This window comes from Bufo bufo, chromosome 11 (assembly GCF_905171765.1).
Source record: "Bufo bufo chromosome 11, aBufBuf1.1, whole genome shotgun sequence".
Lineage (NCBI taxonomy): Eukaryota > Metazoa > Chordata > Amphibia > Anura > Bufonidae > Bufo > Bufo bufo.
This window is the reverse complement of record NC_053399.1, coordinates 49,107,204-49,132,971: the sequence shown is the minus strand read 5'-3', so window position 1 is coordinate 49,132,971 and position 25,768 is coordinate 49,107,204. Positions and strand designations below refer to the sequence as shown.

General features: G+C 40.9%; 1 protein-coding gene across 1 annotated transcript in view; it reads left to right on the top strand.

Annotated features, from left to right (window-relative positions):
* RYR3 (ryanodine receptor 3) overlaps nucleotides 1–25,768 on the top strand; it is a 734,312-nt gene that overhangs the window by 359,563 nt on the left and 348,981 nt on the right. The window contains exons 49-52 of the mRNA XM_040412592.1: nucleotides 349–439; nucleotides 6,248–6,388; nucleotides 11,609–11,772; nucleotides 15,187–15,265. Of these exons, the coding sequence (XP_040268526.1) occupies nucleotides 349–439; nucleotides 6,248–6,388; nucleotides 11,609–11,772; nucleotides 15,187–15,265 (475 nt within the window). The remainder of the gene's footprint in view (nucleotides 1–348; nucleotides 440–6,247; nucleotides 6,389–11,608; nucleotides 11,773–15,186; nucleotides 15,266–25,768) is intronic.

Below are 25,768 nucleotides of genomic sequence, written 5' to 3'. Positions count from 1 at the left end.
TAGCGTAGCAGGGCGTGGCCAGAGGTGGGAGAACGGAGCCTCTAGGAGCAGGGGCAACGCCCCCCCCCCCCTGCTCCTAGAGGCTAATTAGCATATTATAATAGTTCGTTTTTCTTAATAACGGCAGCAGGCGGTGAGATGGCACTGATACAGTTATGTTCAGCTGACATTAGCACATCGCTAATGTCAGCCAGCTTAATACCCATTTTTCAGGTGACAGAAACCCTTTAAGCCTGCAGCCTGAATAACAGGAAATGTAAGCACATATGGATATGAAATGATGCTTTTCCATGAAAAAATAAAATATTTTGTCACCTCAGTCATGCAAACTTTTCCTTTTCTTTTCAGTCATATGCGGCCTTCCATGCTTCAGCAGCTCCTGCGGCGTCTGGTTTTTGATGTCCCATTGCTCAACGAATACTGTAAAATGCCTCTGAAGGTAGCTTATAAGCATAATTCATAACCCAGTATGAACATAATAGGTTGTGTTACTGTACATTGCATGCTCAGATACCTGCCAACTTCCAAAAATGGGATAAAAAGAGGTAAAAGTCGCAAGACTATTATGCCAAACATGCACATTTTTGGGATGCTCAGTGCCAACCATGGGGCCCCAATGACATTGTCAGCCATTGTCAATTGTACCATACTAGCTACAAAGTATATAATACCCACATGCATCTGTGTCTTCTCTGATAAGAGCACATTTACTGGCTGCTCCCATTTCACTTCTTTCTTTGCCAAAGGTTTGGAATAGGAGGGTGAACTCTCACTTACAGTATGTTAAACAGTTGTGTGGCATCCTTGGCTAGCATAGCACTCAGTATTGAGTCTGCTCAGTCATTGTGCAGGGAGCAGTAGTAGATAAGCTGCATCCATCACTTATTGTGAATGGTGGCTCTTGTGTTTTCTTTCTTTAGGTTATATTGTGAATAGTGCATCCTGTCTTATCTACACAGAAGTGTTATCGGTATTTGTCATCCTGCCTGTGATGACAATAAGATGACTGTTGAAAAGTGGTCTTTACAGAAAATGGTATATGTCCACCTATTTTTAGGCTTAGTGGCCATCGTATAAAATGCAGGATTTCAGGATTTTTTGAATATAGATAGTGACATGGAAAATTAAAAAATGTAATTACAAACATTCTTAATTGTATATGTTTATATGATTTGAAGAATAGATTGATAATTTTATGATGATACATTCATTTTAAGGGTACTTTCACACTTGCAGTGTTAAAGTTTTCCGGTATTTAGTTCCGTCCTAGGGGCTCAATCCTGGAAAAAAACTGATCAGTTTTATTCTAATGCATTCTGAATGGAGGGCAATCCGTTCAGTATGCATCAGGATGTCTTCAGTTCAGTCCCTCTTACGGTATTTGGCCGGATAAAATACCGCAGCATGCTGTGGCATTATTTTCCATTGAAATGCATTAATGCCGGATCATTTGTGGTCTGCAGCAGGGGCCCGGGTGACACACATTCGTGTGCATGAGGTCTTACACAGAGAATCAGTCATTGATAACATCTCCCCCTGTACAGCTATCTTTGTATACACACTTACACAGAGAATGCTATCAATCACTGATAACACCTCCGCCGTGTACAGCTATCAGTGACTGACAGCTATATCTGTATACACACTTACACAGAGAATGCTAACAATCACTGATAAAGCCTCCCCCATGTACAGCTATAGCTATCAGTGACTGACAGCTATCTATGTATACACACTTTCCTTACACAGGGAATACAAACAATCACTGATACCACCTCCCCCGTGTACAACTATCAGTGACTGACAGCTATCTATGTATACACACTTACACAGAGAATACAAACGATCACTGATAACACCTCCCCCGTGTACAAATATCAGTGATTGACCACTATCTCAGTATACACTCTAAAGGCGGGTTTACTCTGCACAATGTGACAGAGGATTGTTAGGAAGGAAGCTTTCCTTCTCGATAGTCGACTGCTCGCTCAGTGAAGGATACCGCTGCATTTAGATGCAGTGATCTCCTTCACAGTATGAAAAGAACGGATCGCTATAGTGATCCCTTGTCCTCATACAGAATCAATGTTTCTGGGCAGCAGATTGCTGTTTAGACAGTACGATCTGCTGCCCAGGAATGATGGTTGGTGTGCCTACACAAACTACAAGATTACCCAATGAACGAGTGTTTCGCTTGTTCATAAGATGATCGGCGGCACATTTTGATGGCGAGATTATCTGGAATGAGCGTTTGCAGGAACAAGTAAATCCACCTTTAGGCCTCTTTCACACGACAGTATGGCTTTGGCCTCTTTCACACGACCGTTTTTTTTTTTCCGTTTTGCGGGCCGTTTTTTGCGTTCCGTATACGGTCCGTATACGGAACCATTCATTTCAATGGTTCCGCAAAAAAAACGGAATGTACTCCGTATGCATTCCGTTTCCGTATTTCCGTTTTTCCGTTCCGTTGAAAGATAGAACATGTCCTATATTTGGCCGCAAATCACGTTCCGTGGCTCCATTAAAGTCTATGGGTCCGCAAAAAAACGGAATGCATACGGAAATGCATCCGTATGTCTTCCGTATCCGTTCTGTTTTTTGCGGAACCATCTATTTAAAATATTATGCCCAGCCCAATTTTTTCTATGAAATTACTGTATACTGTATTTGCCATACGGAAAAACGGAACGGAAACGGAAACACAACGGAAACAAAAAACGGAACAACGGTTCAGTGTTTCAGTGTTTTGCGGTCCGTTTTAAACGGATCCGTTGTTCCGTTTTTTGTTTCCGTTGTGTTTCCGTTTCCGTTCCGTTTTTCCGTTCCGTTTTTCCGTATGGCATATACAGTATACAGTAATTTCATAGAAAAAATTGGGCTGGGCATAACATTTTCAATAGATGGTTCCGCAAAAAATGGAACAGATACGGAAGACATACGGATGCATTTCCGTATGCATTCCGTTTTTTTGCGGACCCATAGACTTTAATGGAGCCACGGAATGTGATTTGCGGCCAAATATAGGACATGTTCTATCTTTCTACGGAACGGAAAAACAGAAATACGGAAACGGAATGCATACGGAGTACATTCCGTTTTTTTTTGCGGAACCATTGAAATGAATGGTTCCGTATACGGACCGTATACGGAATGCAAAAAACGGCCCGCAAAACGGAAAAAAAAAACGGTCGTGTGAAAGAGGCCTTACACAGATAATTCTATCAATCACTGAGAACACCTCCTTGAGTAGTTATCAGTGACTGACAGCTATCTCTATATAGAATCTAAAGGTGGATTTACACAGGCAGATTCTCTGACAGATTATCGGGATTGAATGTTCCTGCAAACACTCATTCCCGACAATCTGCCCATGTAAATGAGCCGCTGATCTCTCAATGAATGAGCGAAACTCTTGTTCATCGAGTGATCCTGTCTTTCAGGCAAGCACCTAAATTATCATTTCTAAACAGTGATCTGCCCAGAAACAATGTAGCTGTATGAGGATGAGCGATCGCAATAGTGACCTCTCGTTCTCATACTGTGGAGGTGATCACTGCATGTAAAGACATCGGTCTCCTCCACTGAATGAGCAGCCGACTGTCAGGAGGGAACGCTGCCTTCCCAACAATCTGCAGCTGCTTGGAGCATGCAAATGGGAATGTCATTAATCACTGATAAGATGTGTACAACTGAACTAAAAAAGAGCAGGGATTTCAATTTATGAATTACAAAACTATGTATCCATCATCTCAACTCCTCCTCCTCGATAACATGCTGCCTGCAGATTGCACTGCATTTCATGGTGACAGCCAGGTTCTTTTTAAATGTTCACTGTGAAACTGTACTTAAAGGAGCATTCCTGTTATGTAAAGTTATCCTCCATCCACAGGATAGCAGATAACTGTTAGATACTAGTGTTGATCACGAATATTAGAATTTCAAATTTTTATCGCGAATATAGGTACTTCGAAAATTCGCGAATATTTTGAATATAGTGATATATATTCGTAATTTCGAATATTTGTAATATTCTAAAACAAGAATATATAGCAATATAGCGAATATTCGGAAAAAAAAATTATATAGAGCAATTTAGCTAATATAGTGCTATAATCTTCTTTGTCTAATAGTTGTGTGAAAAATTTGCAATAGAAATTCGCATTCCGAAAATTTGCATATTACACGATTATTACATTGCCGATTTTTCAAGTAAAAAAATCGTAGAATATAACGAATATTCGAATTTGCGAATATTCTACGAATATTCTACAAAATATTCGCGAAATATCGCAAATTCGAATATGACCCCTGCCGCTCATCACTATTAGATACGGGGGGTCCTACCATTGGGACCCTCACCGATCATGCGAATAGGGATAATTATCCCAGATCCTGTGGAATCCGATAGCCGATAATTTATACCGATATTCTGTGAAATTTCATTTTTGAAAAAAAAAAAAATCCTACACAAATCTGCTGAAAATGAATATTTTTATTGTTAATGTGTTGTTTTTTTTTGTAAATCTTTCTTTTTCATTTATACTTAATATTTTTATTTTGTATTTTTTTTTTTTTACTAACTTTTAGCCCCCTTAGGGACTAGAACCCTTGTCCTATTCACCCTGACAGAGCTCTAATAGGGTGAATAGGAACTCACACTGTCCCTGCTGCTCTGTGCTCTGTGCACACAGCAGCATGGAGCTTACCATGGCAGCCAGGGCTTCAATAGCGTCCTGGCTGCCATGGTAACCGAATGGAGCCCCAGGCTTACACTGCTGGGGCTCCGATCGGAGGAGGAGGGGAGAGGGGACCCTGTGGCCACTGCCACCAATGATTAAAACTGGGGGGGCTTGGGCGGGGGGGCGCACTGCGCCACCAATGTTTTTAATACTGGGGTGGGGGGCGCACTGCGCCACCAATGTTTTTAATACTGGGGTGGGGGTGGGTGGCGCACTGCGCCACCAATGATTAATACTGGAGGGCTTGGGAGGGCGCACTGCGCCACCAATGATTAATACTGGGGGGCTTGGGGGGGCACACTGCGCCACCAATGAACATAAATCGCTCATTTATTCCTATACAGAAGGTGGGAGCTGGCTGCAGAATCACATAGCCGGCTTCCGACCTCTATGAGCGGTAGCTGCGATCCGCGGCACCTGAGGGGTTAACTACCGCAGATCACAGCTACCGCTCATAGAGGTCGGTTGCCGGCTATGTGATTCTGCAGCCAGCTCCCGCCTCCTGTTCAATTTGAATGAATGAGTAAGTTAACATCATTGGTGGCGCAGTTGCAACACAGCCCCTCCCCTCCTCTTGTCTGCTCTCCTCTCATTGGCGGCAGCGGCAGCAGCATCACAGGGGGAGGGAGACACTGCTTCCTTCTCCCCTGTGCTGCTGAGGGAATGTGGAGAGCGCTGAGAGCAGCGCGATCTGTGTTCCCAATACGTTTTCGGAATATCGGCAAAATAGATGCCGATACCGATAACGGTCAAAATCCTGAATATCGGCCGATATTATCGGTAAAACCCATAATCGGTCGATCCCTAGGCAGCAGGCAACCAATTCTATGACCGTTATAGAAGTAGCTCTTCTCTGTACTCGGATGTAGATTGTTATTCTTTTGTTTGTCTTCACGCTTGTAAAAAATGAATGTAATTCGGATACAATCTGGTACTGAAAAAGATGATAAAAGTGATTGAACTTGCTTGCTAAACCATCAGTTTTTTCCTGAACATATCCTGACTCAATCCATATCACTTGTGTGAAAGAGGCCTTTTATATTGCTGATGTTAAGTCATATTCTTTTGACTGTCATACACCAAGTATAAGGGCTCTTTCACACAAGCGTGTCCCTTGCGGGAATCATGCTCCGTATGAGAGAGGGATCATGCGTTCTGGACTTAGGAAGCACATGACATTATCATGATTTACAATGCTGGGTGCCTTTGCATGACCTTTCTGTAATGGAATCATAGTGACAGCTTTATGTCCGTATGATTCCATTACAGAAAGGTCAGACAGGCACCCAGCATTATAAATCATTATAATGCCAACCGCTTCCTAAGTCCAGAACGCACAATCCCTCTCTCACACGGAGCGTGATTCCCACAAGGGACACGCTTATGTGAAAAAGCCCTAACAATCTTATTCATGCTTCTGAAAAATCTTGCTTGGAATCTGCTTTACGGTATGCTGCAAAACAGCAATGCACCTCATGTCGTGAATATATATTTTTCTTTGTTTGTAGCTCCTGACAAACCATTATGAGCTGAGCTGGAAATATTACTGCCTTCCTTCTGGATGGGGGAGCTTTGGTTTGGCCTCAGAGGAGGAATTGCACTTGACAGAGAAGCTGTTCTGGGGGATTTTTGACTCCCTTTCTCATAAGGTATTTTCACAGTCTGATATAGTGTGTAACATTTTCTACCGTGGATTTGTGTCTGACTGTGTCACATTTGGCTGCTGTTTGTCAGGATCTAGCTATTTTCTATATTGCAAATGTATTAATATTTCAGTCAAGGATTTTTATTAAATTCACTGAAGCCAAACAGAATAAAAGAAAAGATTATTTTTTAATATTTGAAGCATTAAGGCTTAACTTGCTGGTGAGGATAATAAAACACACACAGTGACAGAGAAGCTTCTCTATCCTGGAGCTTTACTGAACAAAATAGCATGTAAACAGTATAAAAAAAAATGAAAAGGTAGCCCATAGCTGTACAAAATTCCATTTGAGACCATTTAATTAACGTAATATTCCTGCCTGTAAGTTGTTCTTGCTGTGTAATCATTTTCTGTGAATTTCCTTCTGCAAACTGATCCAACGTTAACCACATTCTTGAAGAGCGCAGTTCGTGCGATGATGTATATAATGAAATTCCAAAAATGTAAAACGAGCCCGATGTATGTAATATTCAGAAAGTCCTATAAAAGATAAGTCACCCGATGTATGGGATATTCGTGATGAGATGTGACAGGCGTTGAGGACGGTATGGTGGAGTGACAGATATTCTGATGCTGGATGCATCCTTTGCCCGGCGTGCCTGCGACAGGGTTGGCTTTCTCTATGTAAATTAAATGGTTAATATTTAATTCCCTTTCATAATGCGATAGTTTTATTGCTGTGATCCTGCTCAGAGACGTATTTTCTTGAGCTGTGCCGGCCTCCCAGGAATCCTCTGGCTTGGATCGCTGACAGGAGATAATGAAATCATTATTCTCTCTGCTCAGTTATTTCTTTAAGAAAAAAAAAAATAACAGTTTGGTCTGTTGAGCCTGCCATAATCTCTAGGAATCCTTGGACAAGGTTTGGTTATATACAGGGAGTCAGGGACTGCCTTTAGGCAAGATTAGGATATATTTCTGCTGTAATCCCGGAATTTTTACAGCTCCAAAATATAAGATGGAAGCTGCCCTCAGAGGATCACATGGGAATGTGTGTAATTGGACTGTAATGGTGGCATGGTTTCTTGGTTTGCCTTGTGTCTGTGCAACAAAATGAAGATCGGTCTCAAGCCAGCTTTGCATTGATACTGCTGGAGCTTTCAGTTCATTGTGACCACATTGAAGAAGTTCAAGGATATAGCTAAAGTCTCATGGGCCCTGGTGCAATAGTTCAGCTTGGGCCTCCCCTTCCCTCAGTGCTTTGTGGCCAGGGACAGGGAAGCACATAGCCTTCCGGCAGCTTGAGGCAAAAATTGAAACGCCCCTCCCCCCATGCCAAATGACCTTACCCCTTCACTCCATCCAGAGGTGTAACTTGACCTGTATGTACTTTCTATAATACCAGTGTCTTCTTATGTGGCACAAGGGTCTTTGGGCCCCCTCAGGCTCCTGGGCCTGGTAGAGACTGCTACTTCTGCAACCCCTATAGCTACGCCCCTGAGGAGGTTGTATTATATGGACAGCATTCTTTCATACTCACAATTAAAGCATAGAAACATCACAGGTGTTGGGAGCATTGATTACATGAAGTCATGCACAACTGGAATACTGCAAGCCCAGACAAGACCACCAGTAGACAGAATTGTTTGATCCACCAAAAAGCATGAGCAGCATCCACATTTTTGTTGTCCAGCATCCAGACACAGGAGGCACCTTCATTACACATCCCTGTCTCTGCTCAGACCATTTCCAGGAGCATAGCAGAAGGAATCTTGGTGTCATGGCACCCAATTCATTTCCTGCCATTGACAGCCTGCCACTGTCACCCTTGTTTGCAGTGGTGTTGTGAATGAGAAACATGAAGTACTATGGACTGGACCTGTATTGTCTTTATAGATGAATTCAGGTTCTGTCTGGTATCTGACGACGGTCAGATTCAAGTATGGAGGCCTCGTGGTGAGTGCTTCAATCCTGCCTTTGCTGTGGAGCGACACACTGCCCCAGCTGCTGGTGTGATTATCTGGGGAGCCATCACATACAGCAGTTGGTTACCCCTAGTAGTGATACGAGGGACACTAACAACGCAGCTACAGTCAGGTCCATAAATATTAAAGGTATTGGCTCTATATACCACCACAATGGATTTGAAATGAAACAAACAAGATGTGCTTTAACTGCAGAATGTCAGCATTAATTTGAGGGTATTTACATCCAAATCAGGTGACCGGTGTAGGAATTACAACAGTTTGCATATGTGCCTCCCACTTGTTATTGGACCAAAAGTAATGGGACAATTGGCTTCTCAGCTGTTCCATGGCCAGGTGTGTGTTATTCCCTCATTATCCCAATTACAATGAGCAGATAAAATGTCCAGAGTTCATTTCAAGTGTGCTATTTGCATTTGGAATCTGTTGCTGTAAACTCTCAAGATGAGATCCAAAGAGCTGTCACTATCAGTGAAGCAAGCCATCATTAGGCTGAAAAAACAAAACAAACCCATCAGAGAGATAGCAAAAACATTAGGCGTGGGCAAAACAACTGTTTGGAATATTCTTAAAAAGAAGGAACGCACCGGTGAGCTCAGCAACACCAAAAGACCCAGAAGACCACGGAAAACTGTGGTGGATGACCGAAGAATTCTTTCCCTGGTAAAGAAAACACCCTTCACAACAGTTGGCCAGATCAAGAACACTCTCCAGGAGGTAGGTGTATGTGTGTCAAAGTCAACAATCAAGAGAAGACTTCACCAGAGTGAATACAGAGGGTTCACCACAAGATGTAAACCATTGGTGAGCCTCAAAAACAGGAAGGCCAGATTAGAGTTTGCCAAACGTCATCTAAAAAAGCCTTCACAGTTCTGGAACAACATCCTATGGACAGATGAGACCAAGATCAACTTGTACCAGACTGATGGGAAGAGAAGAGTATGGAGAAGGAAAGGAACTGCTCATGATCCTAAGCATACTACCTCATCAGTGAAGCATGGTGGTAGTAGTGTCATGGCGTGGGCATGTATGGCTGCCAATGGAACTGGTTCTCTTGTATTTATTGATGATGTGACTGCTGACAAATGCAGCAGGATGAATTCTGAAGTGTTTTGGGCAATATTATCTGCTCATATTCAGCCAAATGCTTCAGAACTCATTAGACGGCGCTTCACAGTGCAGATGGACAATGACCCAAAGCATACTGCAAAAGCAACCAAAGAGATTTTTAAGGGAAAGAAGTGAAATGTTATGCAATGGCCAAGTAAATCACCTGACCTAAATCCGATTGAGCATGCATTTCACTTGCTGAAGACAGAACTGAAGACAGTTGCAGTAGAGGCCTGGCAGAGCATCACCAGGGATGAAACCCAGCGTCTGGTGATGTCTATGCGTTCCAGACTTCAGGCTGTAATTGACTGCAAAGGATTTGCAACCAAGTATTAAAAAGTGAAAGTTTGATTTATGATTATTCTGTCCCATTACGTTTGGTCCCTTAACAAGTGGGAGGCACATATGCAAACTGCTGTAATTCCTACACCGTTCACCTGATTTGGATGTAAATTCCCTCAAATTAAAGCTGTCAGTCTGCAGGTAAAGCACATCTTGTTTGTTTCATTTCAAATCCATTGTGGTGGTGTATAGAGCCCAAAAAATTTAGAATTGTGTCGATGGACCTGGCTGTATATGTGGAGGACATCCTCTCATGGCAGGGCTGCCATTTTTCAGCAGGTTAATCCTCACCCACACACAGCAAGGGTTTCCTAGGAAAGTATCCGCCAGATTACAACACTTTCTTGGCCTCCCCAGTCCCCAGATTTATTTTCAATTAAGCATTTATGGGACCAGCTGGGACATCAGCTTCTGCAAACCTATGAGCGTGCAGGATCTACAGGCCCAGCTACAAGACCTGTAGGGAAATGTGCCGCAGGATACTATAGGGAACTTGTATGCCTCCATGCCAACCATATCTCAGGCTTGAGGTGGCTCAACAGGGTACTTTTAATTGTACTGTTTCCCCAATAAACCTAGTCTTTTGATCTAATATTGTGATCACATACAGTATATCATCATTACATTCACACACGTAAAAGTTTCATTCAATTCCAATAACTCCTTTGTTTATTTTTTTTGTCAATGAGTGTATATTAAAGTGCCTCTAAAGGTGGAGATTGACTTTAAAGTGCATGCGTTGCTATAACTAATAAAGTAGCAATGATTGAATACCTAGGGGATACTTTAATTAGCCCAGTTTCCATTAAATATAGTAATGGCATCTAACCTGTTGTAAAACAGGTTGAAGACCACTGATGAGCGATAACCAGTTTTTATTACATAAATAAATGCATTAAAGGGGTTGTTGCACGTCAGCAAATGGCATTTATCATGTAGAGAAAGTTAATATAAGGCACTTACTAATGTATTGTGATTGTCCATATTGCCTCCTTTACTGGCTGGATTCATTTTTCCATCACATTATACGCTGCTCGTTTCCCGGTGTTACGACCACCTTGTAATCCAGCAGCGGTGGTCATGCTTGCGCACTCTAGGAAAAAGCATCGGCCTTTGTGCGCTACCACAATCTGGGCCACAAGAGAGGCCGTCGCTTTTTACTATAACATTCAAGCACGGCCACCGCTGATGGATTGCATGGTGGTCGTAACCATGGAAACAAGCAGTGTATAATGTAATGGAAAAATGGATCAAGCCAGCAAAGGAGTTAATATGGACGATCACACAACATTAGTAAGTGCCTTGTATTAACTTTCCCTACTTGATCAATGCCATTTACTGAAGTGAGACGACACCTTTAAAAGTAAAAGAGCAAAATGTTCCCCTTATTATTTGTAAAAGGTTAGTTTTTTTTTTTTTATATGCTAGAGATTTTTCATGATATACATTTATAGTATCTTGCATATTGCTACTATGAATTTTTTTTAATATAATAAATGTTAGGATGGGAGGTAGTTAAATGCATGAAAATAAAGTTTGTCCTCTGTCATACAGATTAACAACTGCATTCTTGTGCATTAAACGTTGATAAAACTGAAATAGTGTAATGTTCATTGGTGCATGAGTTTGCAGTTTGCTGCTTGGGACTTGAAATGCAATCTTTGTAGTCTTGTTCCTTTACTAAACGTCTTCTCCAGTTGCTGCTGTGACCTGGCTGTGTTGCTGTCACTAACCATTTTGCATGTTTTTCTGTGGGACTTTCCAATCAGTTCCTATCTCTCCTGCAGAAGTATGAGGCTGAGCTCTTCAGAATGTCCTTGCCATGTCTCAGTGCAATCGCTGGTGCTTTGCCTCCTGATTATGTTGACACAAGAATTAAAGCAACACCTGAGAAGCAGATGTCAGTAGACACCGAAGGAAATTTTGACCCAAAGCCCATCAATACAGTTCAGTAAGTTTTTTATTTTTTTTTAGTTCAAAATAACTTACTTGTTGGAGGACATGCCATGTGGTAAGCATGTGGATCCACAACCACCTCTCTGGCAGCAAACAACCATTTCACAACGTAAATGAAAAGGCATAGGCTATTGAGCAGGTTAAACGCCCTTTAACATGGGCTGAGCATTGGGCGAATTATTGGAGATGAGCATTTTTACAAAATCTATTTTCCCTGAAATGGCAAAAAAAAATAATAATTACACACCTCATCCATTTGAGCTCAAAGAGGGTGCAGCAGTCATCTTGATTGAAGAGCACGCACAATATCTCATGCATGGTGACGTATGTTGTCACCAAACCCTGTATGAGATTTCGCTCTGGATCTTCAATCAGGACGACTGTGGTGGCCTCTTCATGCTCAAATGGATGAGGTGAGTTGTTGTTTTTTAACCCCTTAAAGGTCTCCATTTTTACATCAGAGGCCACGATCAGCAATGACAAACATCTTGAGGGGTTCAATGACTGGGTAGGCGCAATCCCCGTTCCCCATCATTGCGCCTGCTACTTACAAAGAAATGTGCTCCGTGACGAAGCAATTCGTCATGGAGCGAACTTCTTTGTGAAATTCGGCGAAGCAGCAAAATCTAAGTTTTCATAACTTCTCTCAACACTACTCATCAGCATTGATTCTACCTGTGTAAATGGGGATGTGCTGCCGGCAAACAGCCGATCTGTATGGGGAGAAGCGATCGGATCGAATAGCAGTAACTCGTCCCCATACAGAGGGAATGATTGCAGCTCTTATCTCTGCTCAATGATGACTATTATGGTAGAAATTCAGACAGGGAGTCTAGAAATTCACCACTTTTTTCAAACTTTATGCCGAGTTTTAAGCAAGAATTGTTGCACAATTTTGGTACAAAATGTCACATTTTTATGCAATTTGGTGCAACAAAATTTAAAACTGCTACACTCCTTTCCTGCTAAATCATGCATTTTTTTTGTTATGCCATGTCCCTTGGCAAGCAAATCACATAGTATTTTTGTTTTTAATTAGATGCACCAAATTGTGGTGCAATCTGCGACAAGGTCTAGGTGCACTCATATTAGTAAATTTGGGTCTACAGTAAATTTTAGGATTAGGGTCCATTCACATGTCCGCAAATTGCGGATCCGCAAAACATGGACACCGATCATGTGCGTTCTGCATTTTGCGGACCGCACATGGCCGGCACTATGATAGAAATGCCTTTTCTTGTCCTTGTTTGCGGACAAGGATTGGTTCTTTAGAGAAGTGGACGTGCCTAAGGCTCAAGAAAGCGCACAATACGTTTAATTAGATGGTAACAAAGGTGTACACTAAAGGCTCACCTTGTGGGGTTGTGCTAATATAGGCACAACCCTATTGAAGGCTTATCACACAAGAGTCGGTCCTTGGGTGTGCTGCTGCAAATCGGGGTTCCTTCAAAAGGGATGTCCAGTCCCTCCGGAAAGGTGCTTTAGGTAAAAAGGAAATCCTGCTCCGGCGCTTCAAACCCAATTCAGACAGTCTTGGATGTAGAAAGGTTTCTTTATTCCATAAAAAATGTGCACAAGTAAAAACAACGTGTTTCGGGGAGTTCAGATGCCGTTCAGGTTGATGGTCAACCTGATGAAGGGGATCTGAACTCCCCGAAATGCGTTGTTTTTACTTGTGCACATTTTTTATGGAATAAAGAAAGCTTTCTACATCCAAGACTGTCTGAATTGGGTTTGAAGCGCAGGAGCAGGATTTCCTTTTTACCTGCGGACAAGGATAGGACATGTTCTATTTTTTTGCGGGGCTGCGGAACGGAAGCGCGAATGCTGACAGCACTCTGTGTGCTGTCTGTATCTTTTGCAGCCCCATTGAAAATGAATGGGTCCGCACCCGTTCCGCAAAAGTGTGATACGGATGCGGACCCATTTTGCGGACGTGTGAATGGACCCTTAGTTGCATCAGCCACAGATTTATTTGTAAGCAGAACTATACATAATCTGTTACCAATGTCAGTTCAACAGTCCATGCTTGCTATCACCCTTTATGCCTAGTGACTGTGTCCGTGGTGAGCATGTGGATGTTGGAAGCTTTAAAAACATACAAAATATAGAGTGTGGGGAGTTTCAAATATTTCAGTTTTTCCCTTCAGCAGTCTTAGGCCACCAAAGGCTATTTTACAACAGATTTCAGTGATGGTCTGCATCAGGGTTCTTAAAGGGAACCTGTCACCAGTTTTATGGTGTCCTAACTAAGGGCAACATAAATAAGTGACTGATTCTCTTAGCAAAATGCTGGGTTACTTTCTTTAATTGACTCAGTCAATCTGCCAACATCTTGTATTGAAAAGCTCCAGCTGATAATGATGAGTCATGAATATTCATGAGCTCCTGACTCTCCCCGCCTACCTGCTGCTGATTGAGGGGAGTGTCAGGTGTGTGAGGTGGGCAGGGGAGTGGCTATAGCTCTGAATTAAAAATACGCTGGACTCACTGACATCACGCTGGACTCAAATCAGCTCATTAGCATACGGCATGTGACATCTTTGTGTGTATATTATGAGATAACCATCTGTCACACCAGTAAGTGAATACATCTAAGGTACTTTTTAGTAGTTAATGATTGTATATAATTAGTTAGATTATAATCAAATATCCACATGAACGGTTCCCTTTAACATAAGGTGCATGAGACCAGAAGGTGTCCATGTAAAGATTTTAGGGGTCTGTGAACTTCCATGTCTGTCAACTTAGTGCACTTTGACCCATATAGGTTTAGAGAAAGCCCGACAAGGGTGCATGGTTTAACAGAAAAGGGAAGTGGCTTTATAGGAAAGGGTAAATGGCCCATTTTGCACCAAAATTTGCACCAAAATATATGTAGTTGATATATAATCTGCAGGGCATGGTCATATGCTCTGCTACAGCCAATAACTGGCCTCAGCAGTGACATGGCCACAAGCGACACATCACTGCTAAAGCCAGTTATTGAACCCCTTTACTTCCTAATTTGCATACAGGAATAATGATTTTCTTAAAATTGTAGATAAAGATAAAGGTATGCTTATTATACCAAGAAGGGGTACTCAAAGGCATTATGATTATGTTGGTGATTGCGGAGCTGACAGACCTTCCTTTAAATAAAGCAAAATTTAACCTGAGTTTCAATGTTTTTTTTGTTGTGTACATTTTTAAGACTCCTGCAACTGTGTATTTGATGTGTTAAGTGTAAAGTGAAAGATTGCTACATCTGAACATTTTCTGAGTTTGCTGTGTCCCTGGATTTCTTGTAGAATTACATGATGAAATAAAATGATGTTATGCTAATCTTTAGCTCAGAAAAAGATAGCAATCATGCTGAAGCAGCTTTTTCATTTCCGACCAACATGAGAGATTATTTTTTGTTTTACAGTCTGACATTACCTGAGAAGCTGGAATATATTGTCAATAAGAACGCCGAGCACTTACATGATAAATGGGCCTATGACAAGGTACAAAACATGTCCTGCCTGTATGAATATTAATTAAAATCACTGTGATATAAAAAGTTTGTTTCAAAGTACATCAGATCACTATATGAGAAGTAATATTACTTAGCTTCTTTACATGCCATTAACCTCTTCAGGACACATGACGTACCGGTACGGCATGTTGTCCTGGTACTTAAGGACACATGACGTACCGGTACGTCATGTGTATTTACGATCACTGCCGCCCGGCGGTGATCGGAACCCGGTGCCTGCTCAAATCATTGAGCAGGCACCTTGGCTAAATACGCGGGGGGGTCCCGTGACACCCCCCCCCGCCCCCGTGTCGGCGATCGCCACAAACCGCAGTTCAATTCAGACCTGCGGTTTGCGGCTTTTACCTGCGGTTGCGGTGGTGCCATCGGGTCCCCATGCGGCTGTAGGGGGGACCCGATGGCATGGAAGGCAGCGCGATGCCTAAGAAGCTGTACCAGTAATACTCAATGTATTACTCATACAGGCAATGCATTCCAATACAGAAGTATTGGAATGCATTGTAAAGGGATTAGACCCCCAAAAGTTCAAGTCCCAAAGTGGGACAAAAAATAAAGTGAAAAAAGTTTTTGTTTATTTTTTCATAAAGTTTTCCCCAAAAAATTAAAAGTTTCAAGTAAAAATAAAAAAAAACTTCATTTTCTCCAAATAAAGTTAAAAAAATTAGTAAAAAATAGGGGGGAAAAAAAGTATACATATTAGGTATCGCCGCATCGATCGGCTCTATAAACACATCACGTGACCTAACCCCTCAGATGAACACCGTAAAAATAAAAAATAAAAACTGTGCTAAATAAACCATTTTTTTGGGCACCTTACATCACAAAAAGTTTGCCCACCAAAATAGTACCAATCTAACCGTCACCTCATCCCACAAAAAATGAGCCCCTACCTAAGATAATCGCCCAAAAATTTAAAAAAACTATGGCTCAGAATATGGAGACACTAAAACATAATTTTTTTGGTTTTAAAAAAGCCGTTATTGTGTAAAATAAATTTAAAAAAAGTATACATATTAGGTATCGTCGCGTCCGTATCGACCGGCTCTATAAAAATATCACATGACCTAACCCCTCAGGTGAATACCGTAAAAAAAAATTAAAATAAAAACGGTGTAAAAAAAGAAATTTTTTGTCACAATACATCACAAAAAGTGTAATAGCAAGCGATCAAAAAGTCACACGCACCCCAAAATAGTGCCAATAAAACTGTCATCTCATCCCGCAAAAATCATACCCTACCCAAGGTAATCGCCCAAAAACTTAAAAAAACTATGGAAACACTAAAACATGATCGGGGGGCTTCAAATGGGACATGGTGTCAAAAAAACAGTCCAGCAAAATCTGCCTTCCAAAAACCGTATGGCATTCCTTTCCTTCTGCGCCCTGCCGTGTGCCTGTACAGCAGTTCACTATAAAAGAAGAAGGAAGATTTCTGCCTCGGCGCAAAATACTGGAGAAGACAATCTTGGTGCAAGAGGAATTCTTGGTTTTAATAGAAACAACGCGTTTCGGGGATTACAGACTCCCCTTCATCAGGTTTCATAGTGATACAATAAATACAACAAAAAGGAAGACATTTATAGATAAAATGTATCAAAAAAACCGCCAAAAAGACGCACCTGGGTGACGCCCCCTAAGGGGAGGGGCCACCCCCAGGTGTCATCCGATGTGCGGCTTCAGTTTTTGTAAAAAGGTGTAGATATATAGCCGTTTTGGAGGTTAGGGCTAGAATCGCCAATCAGTTTGTGCAATAAATTTTATTACAAGTAGATTTCTTAATACTATTATTATTGTTCGAGAGAAGTTCTGTCATGTGATCGCTAACGATCACATGACCTCGGAGACCGGAAGCGGCAGCATCCTCTAGTGTTTGTGTACACCTCCTGTAGCTAGGGGAAACCAGCTCCCCGCTGACTATACAGGGTAAGTTGCGCATGCGCAGGAGTTTGTTTCGGAGCGGCCACTGGTTACTGTGACGTATGATGTCACATGATCGCTTGTTTCCAGTCACCTAATTCTATTTGCCGCTACTAGGTTTTTACTCAGCGATCCTGGCCATAGGTTGGTACTGTATATATTGGCTGTGGCTATTCATATGGACTCTGCTAGATATTGTGATAGCTCATACTAAAATACATATAGTAAAATATGTGGCTAAAAAATGGTAAAAATTGGATAAAAAACATAGATAAAGGTATTGATGATAAAGTAAACAATAAATAGTTGAATGGTATTCAGATACAATTCTAGAAGAATAAATAAAAATCAAAATGATGGCTGCTCTGTATGATATTTCCACAGTGCTATCCAATAGTGACATTAAATATATCATTCCAATGAAACCATAAATTAATAAATTAGATATTTCAACACGATACTAGATAAACACAATGAAGCTAATAGACAAGTAAAATTCGTATTTTTGTATATGTGTGTGGTATATAGGTTTTTATAAATTGATTTCAAAAGCCTCATTTAGCCCATAAGGATTCAGGCTATTAAGTTTGAAAATCCAGTACATCTCACGGCGTCTGAGATACTGGACATCTTTTTGGAGGTGGATTGGTATGAATTCAATGGGTGTTACAGTAAACCCGACACTGGTGCCATCGTGGTGTTCAGCCGCGTGTCTAGACACGCTATGTTTCATAAATTTTTTCTTTATATTTGAACGGTGCTTATTAAAACGGTTCCGTAGGGTTTGTATGGTGCGGCCTACATATTGTAAATGGCATGGGCATTCTAGTACATAGATTACATAACTGGAGTTGCAGGTTAAGTGGTGTTGTATTGGGAAGGATTCTCCAGTGATATGGCTATGGAAGGATGATCTTTGAAAGATACTATTGCAGCATAGGCATCTTTGGTGACCGCATTTGAAACTTCCTTTATGGGCTCTAGTGTCTGTGTCCTGATCATTATTAGGTTGTGTAGTTGGTCTTAGTTTGCTGGGAGCCAGAAGATTTTTCAGGGTTTTTGCTCTTCTATATGAGAACCGGGGGGTATCTGGAATAATCTGGCTTAGTATGGGGTCTCTTTTCAAGATATACCAGTATTTCCCCAGGGTTGCCTTTATGGCAGTATGTTTCTGGTTATAGGTGGTCACAAAATTATAGCAATATAGCCCAAAGTCAGTATTCTCCTTTCTTTTCTTTGTTGGAGCCAGGCATTCTAGTTGTGTTAGGCTTTTGGCTCTATCTTTGGCGCCCATAATGATCTTATTTGGGTATCCTTTTTGCTTGAACCTGGATATGAGAATGTTACTTTGCATATTGAAATCCGTATCCAGGGTACAGTTGCGCCGAATGCGTTTAAATTGGCTAAAAGGGATATTTGCCTTCCATTTCCTGTAATGTGTGCTGTCAAAATTGAGATAGCTGTTGCTATCTACCTTTTTGAAAAAGGTACGGGTTTTTATTTTATTGTTTTGGATAAAGCGCGTAAAATGTATTCAAATAGTAACAATTATACAAAAAATCCCCATGCCCAGTCACATCCCAAATCCGACTCTAGGGAACCACCCACTCACCCAGCTCTCATACCCACCAGAACAAGTGAATCCAAAATTCATAATAATACACTCTATCCGGACAAACGGTATACTAACACCATCCCACCCAATAGGGGTACCCCAATCTCACAACCAAACTCCTCTAAATTGGAATTTCACACTCCATTACTCACCCCTAGCAAGCTAAGTAATTTTTCCATCTCTAATAACACGATCCCCACCACATCTCCATCAATAGTGTTCCCTGAAAAGATCATGGCAGAGTGTGGACCACTCAACCTCCCGCCCACCTTCTTTCCCACCCACCCACTATCCATCCCCACAGCCCTATCTAGGTGTTCTACCCCCTCCAATTCTTCAGATGTAGAAGCCGATTCACTCCTTACCGTACACACATACACTCCCCCTGTACATTTCACTACACCTGATCCTCTAGTATCCAATACACATACCAACATCAATCATCCTGACCGCGTATCTATAGAAGATCTATCTTTAGCAGGCCCCTCTTTTATGGCTCTACCACCTCACATACACCCCACGGCAGCTCACCCCACCATGGAAAGCCCCAATACCACCATGGCTCTACCACCTCTCATACACCCCACGGCAGCATACCCCATCATGAAAAGCCCCAAAACAATCAATATCACACATTTTTTTCACCCACTAGGCCGAAAACCGACCAAAAGAAAAAATTCAGAAGAGGATGCCGAGCAGGGAAAAACAAAAACAAAAATAAAAAGGAAAACTTGATTGGAAAACAAAATCCAAATAACACTGAAAACCCAACGGGTATCTTCAATTTGTCATCATATACTCTAAAAAATGCAGAAATTTCAGTATTATCCAAAGGCCTGTCTTTTTGCCCAACAAATAAAATCAATGAATTCGATCTCTTCCTAGATCTAAACCGGTTCATAAAAAAACTCACCCTGAAACGACATTTCAAAATGTTAGAGAACAGAACAAAAAACCCCAGTTCAATAACTGACATCATTCCAAAACCTGAGGGAGATGAAGTGAAAGCCATACCATCAGGCCTCAAACCACCATCCAGCTTCTATCCCATACACCATAAGGGTAACTTCTTGGACACTTTCTATTCCCTAGTGTCCAATGATTTTAGACAAATCAACCAGGGAACGTCAGTAGACCCCCAGAAAAAGCACAACCTCAAATCATGTGAGAGAATAGCCCTGAAAAATTTACAGTCCAACACAGAAATAATAATAAGGAACGCCGACAAAGGAGGTGGAATTGTAATTCAAAATAGAGAGGAGTATTTAAAAGAAGCCCATAACATACTCTCAAACACCAACTATTACGAACCACTCGCCAATGATCCGTCCGCCAAAGATAGAGAGGAATTTGAGGGACTAATCAAATCAGGAGCTAAAGTGCTTGATAAGAAAGAGAAAGAGTACATCCTAGTAAAAGAATCTACGCTTGCGACCTTTTACCATCTTCCGAAAATTCACAAAGATGCAAAAAATCCCCCAGGCAGACCCATTATATCTGGAGTGACGTCACTTACCCGCAATCTCTCCCACTATATCGACATTCATATCCAGAAATATGTTTTAACCCTAAAATCATATTTAAAAGACTCTACATCCCTTATAACATCCACCAAAGATTTAGAATGGAGAGAGAGTTACCATTGGCTATCCCTAGACGTTTCAGCCTTATACACTAACATATCGCATAAACTGGGATTAGAATGTGTTTCCGTTTTTTTAAATAACGATCCCGAAATGCCTACGGAACAAAAAACCTTTATTACAAAGGGTATAGAATTCATTCTTACTCACAACACATTCACCTTCCAGGACCAGATCTACAAACAGACAAGGGGGACCGCGATGGGGACGCGTTTCGCACCAAGCCTAGCAAACCTTTTTATGGGAATGTTTGAAGAAACTTTCATATATAATAGTAAATTCTGGGGAAATATCGTCTTTTTTAAAAGATATATTGACGATCTCATTTTCATTTGGGATGGAGAGAAATCTACAATTGAGGATTTCATACTCCACCTCAATGCTAACAACTGGGGCATCTCATTCATAGGCACATCAGATAGGAAGAAAATAGAATTCTTAGATCTGGAGATCTTTATCCAAAACAATAAAATAAAAACCCGTACCTTTTTCAAAAAGGTAGATAGCAACAGCTATCTCAATTTTGACAGCACACATTACAGGAAATGGAAGGCAAATATCCCTTTTAGCCAATTTAAACGCATTCGGCGCAACTGTACCCTGGATACGGATTTCAATATGCAAAGTAACATTCTCATATCCAGGTTCAAGCAAAAAGGATACCCAAATAAGATCATTATGGGCGCCAAAGATAGAGCCAAAAGCCTAACACAACTAGAATGCCTGGCTCCAACAAAGAAAAGAAAGGAGAATACTGACTTTGGGCTATATTGCTATAATTTTGTGACCACCTATAACCAGAAACATACTGCCATAAAGGCAACCCTGGGGAAATACTGGTATATCTTGAAAAGAGACCCCATACTAAGCCAGATTATTCCAGATACCCCCCGGTTCACATATAGAAGAGCAAAAACCCTGAAAAATCTTCTGGCTCCCAGCAAACTAAGACCAACTACACAACCTAATAATGATCAGGACACAGACACTAGAGCCCATAAAGGAAGTTTCAAATGCGGTCACCAAAGATGCCTATGCTGCAATAGTATCTTTCAAAGATCATCCTTCCATAGCCATATCACTGGAGAATCCTTCCCAATACAACACCACTTAACCTGCAACTCCAGTTATGTAATCTATGTACTAGAATGCCCATGCCATTTACAATATGTAGGCCGCACCATACAAACCCTACGGAACCGTTTTAATAAGCACCGTTCAAATATAAAGAAAAAATTTATGAAACATAGCGTGTCTAGACACGCGGCTGAACACCACGATGGCACCAGTGTCGGGTTTACTGTAACACCCATTGAATTCATACCAATCCACCTCCAAAAAGATGTCCAGTATCTCAGACGCCGTGAGATGTACTGGATTTTCAAACTTAATAGCCTGAATCCTTATGGGCTAAATGAGGCTTTTGAAATCAATTTATAAAAACCTATATACCACACACATATACAAAAATACGAATTTTACTTGTCTATTAGCTTCATTGTGTTTATCTAGTATCGTGTTGAAATATCTAATTTATTAATTTATGGTTTCATTGGAATGATATATTTAATGTCACTATTGGATAGCACTGTGGAAATATCATACAGAGCAGCCATCATTTTGATTTTTATTTATTCTTCTAGAATTGTATCTGAATACCATTCAACTATTTATTGTTTACTTTATCATCAATACCTTTATCTATGTTTTTTATCCAATTTTTACCATTTTTTAGCCACATATTTTACTATATGTATTTTAGTATGAGCTATCACAATATCTAGCAGAGTCCATATGAATAGCCACAGCCAATATATACAGTACCAACCTATGGCCAGGATCGCTGAGTAAAAACCTAGTAGCGGCAAATAGAATTAGGTGACTGGAAACAAGCGATCATGTGACATCATACGTCACAGTAACCAGTGGCCGCTCCGAAACAAACTCCTGCGCATGCGCAACTTACCCTGTATAGTCAGCGGGGAGCTGGTTTCCCCTAGCTACAGGAGGTGTACACAAACACTAGAGGATGCTGCCGCTTCCGGTCTCCGAGGTCATGTGATCGTTAGCGATCACATGACAGAACTTCTCTCGAACAATAATAATAGTATTAAGAAATCTACTTGTAATAAAATTTATTGCACAAACTGATTGGCGATTCTAGCCCTAACCTCCAAAACGGCTATATATCTACACCTTTTTACAAAAACTGAAGCCGCACATCGGATGACACCTGGGGGTGGCCCCTCCCCTTAGGGGGCGTCACCCAGGTGCGTCTTTTTGGCGGTTTTTTTGATACATTTTATCTATAAATGTCTTCCTTTTTGTTGTATTTATTGTATCACTATGAAACCTGATGAAGGGGAGTCTGTAATCCCCGAAACGCGTTGTTTCTATTAAAACCAAGAATTCCTCTTGCACCAAGATTGTCTTCTCCAGTATTTTGCGCCGAGGCAGAAATCTTCCTTCTTCTTTTATATTGAAAACTCTTTTCTGGGGGAGTGGACATCCCACCGAAAAGAACAAACCATCTGCGGCTGCATCCCTGGAAAAAAGACACTACTATTACGAAGCTTTCAGTAGAGTTGTGCCTATTTAAGCACAACACTACAAGGTGAGTGTGGATTAATCCCACTATTTACTATCTTTTATTTGATTGTGTAAACAATATTACCCTATTGTGCGCTTCTCTTCACCCCTTCTTTTCCCTCTTTTTGGAGGGAAATCTAGATTTGTCCTGGACAAAAAAATGTACAGCAGTTCACGACCACATATGGGGTGTTTCTGTAAACTACACAATCAGGTCCATAAATATTGAGTTTTGTTTGGCTGTTAACCCTTGCTTTGTTACTGGAAAAAATTGATTAAAATGGAAAATTTGCTCAAAAATTTAAATTCTGAAATTTCATCTCCATTTGCCAATTACTCTTGTGGAACACCTAAAGGGTTAACAACGTTTGTAAAATCAGTTTTGAATACCTTGAGGGGTGTAGTTTCTTAGATGGGGTCACTTTTATGGAGTTTCTACTCTAGGGGTGCATCAGGGGGGCTTCAAATGGGACGTGGTGTCAAAAAAAACAGTCCAGCAAAATCTGCCTTCGAAAAACTGTATGGCAATCCTTTCCTTCTGCGCCCTACAGTGTGCCCGTACAGCAGTTTACGACCACATATGAGGTGTTTCTGTAAACTACAGAATCAGGGCAATAAATATTGAGTTTGGTTTGGCTGTTAACCCTTGCTTTGTAACTGGAAAAAAATTATTAAAATGGAAAATCTGCCAAAAAAGTGAAATTTTGAAATTGTATCTCTATTTTCCATTAATTCTTATGGAACACCTAAAGGGTTAACAAAGTTTGTATAATCAGTTTTGAATACCTTGAGGGGTGTAGTTTCTAGAATGGTGTCATTTTTGGGTGGTTTCTATTATGTAAGCCTCGCAAAGTGACTTCAGACCTGAACTGGTCCCTAGAAATTGGGTTTTTGAAAATTTCGTATAAATTTCAAGATTTGCTTCTAAATTCTAAGCCTTGTAACATCCCCAAAAAATTAAATATCATTCCCAAAATGATCCAAACATGAAGTAGACATATGGGGAATGTAAAGTAATAACTATTTTTTGAGGTATTACTATGTATTATAGAAGTAGAGAAATTGAAACTTGGAAATTGCAATTTTTTACAAATTTTTGGTAAAATTCTCAGAATGGCCTGGATAAGTCAAAGCGTTTTAAAGTTATCACCACTTAAAGTGACACTGGTCAGATTTGCAAAAAATTGCCTGGTCCTTAAGGTGAAATAAGGCTGTGTCCTAAAGGGGTTAAAAGCAGGTTAATAAGCAGACTAAAAAAGGAAGTTTGGGAGCGTCCAAGTGCATTTTGATCCCAAGTATGTTTGATCACAAATGTGTGACTTCAGATTTTGTGACTTTAGATTTATAAACTTTAGGAGGGACTGCATTTTTTCATTTATCAGTTTCATTGAATTGCATAATTTACCATGTTTTTTGCACCGGTTTTATGCAATAGCTGCATAGTTATATAAGTTCATGTATTTTGCTGTCTTTTGCTACCATGTGGCTAATGGAGTCTTGCCCCTGTCCTTGGGAGATAAGTGGATCACTTCTCAATTGGACAGAAAACCCATGAGTACAGCCAGGCCAAAGAGACTTTTACTAACTTTTGAATTCCTTGTCTAATTCGTGCCATTTTGGGATATGTTAAATGTCTGTGTATTGTAAAGGGTGAGACATTGTGTATTTGAGTAAGTGATGTCTGTCCTATTGTCTCCCCGTGTGTATTGGCGATTTCCCTTTGTCCTGAGAGATAATGGAATTACACCTCGGTTGTCTCCAGGACAGAGCACATTGTGTATTGTCCTGCCTGGGATAATTATGTTAACCATTGTGTACCATAATTATATCACAGGCAGAGGGGAGGATGTTATGTGGGTTGTAACCTTTGTGTTATGGGTTAATGTATGTTATTTGTGGGTGTCTCCCTTGCATGGGAGCAGGGGATAAAAAAAATTGTATGTTTGAGTGCCTGGGTGCTTCCAGTAAACGTTTTCCAGCATTCAGCTTTGGCTCATGTATGGACTTAAAGGGCGATACTGGCGATACCAGCGATAATAGCGATTTATTGCTCTGTGGATTATTTGGCTGTGCTATTACATGGGAAGAAGGGAATACTAGACGGTAACACAGATGATCCTGTCACAGTATGCATTATTGAAATTTTAGGGTGCATATTGCTGTGCAAAATGTGAGAAAATTGCACATTTAGAAGTCTGTATACAGCATCTAAATGTGTGAATTGCAACACTGAAATACCTTGACAATAAAGAATTTGTTACTCACTAAGCAGAAACTCACTGAGGTAGATGAGGGGAAGGGTGGTAGTATGGAGGAACAGGAAAGTTATGTAGCTAGCTGGGTAAGTTGGAAGGCAGGCTAGAGTGCCAGGGAGGCTATCTCTGATCTGTCACACCCCAACAAGTGGGCAGATGAGGGGGATGTCAGTTCAAGGATAACATTGCTGTAGCAAGATACTTCCTCTCCCAGTCAGGGGAATGTCGTCTCCAGTAAGGAGGGGACAGGATTTCAGGGTAGGCCAATCAGGAGGGTAATTATATTATAGAAGGGGAAGATAGTGCAAATAGTGACTTGGGACTAGTTAATGGAACTGAGGGTGGAATGGAGGGAGGGATTGTAACAGTTCATAAGGAAAGGTGTAAAGTAGTGAACATAATATAATAAACTGTCATTAAATTGTCATTCAAGAGAATGTTTTTTTTCAAAG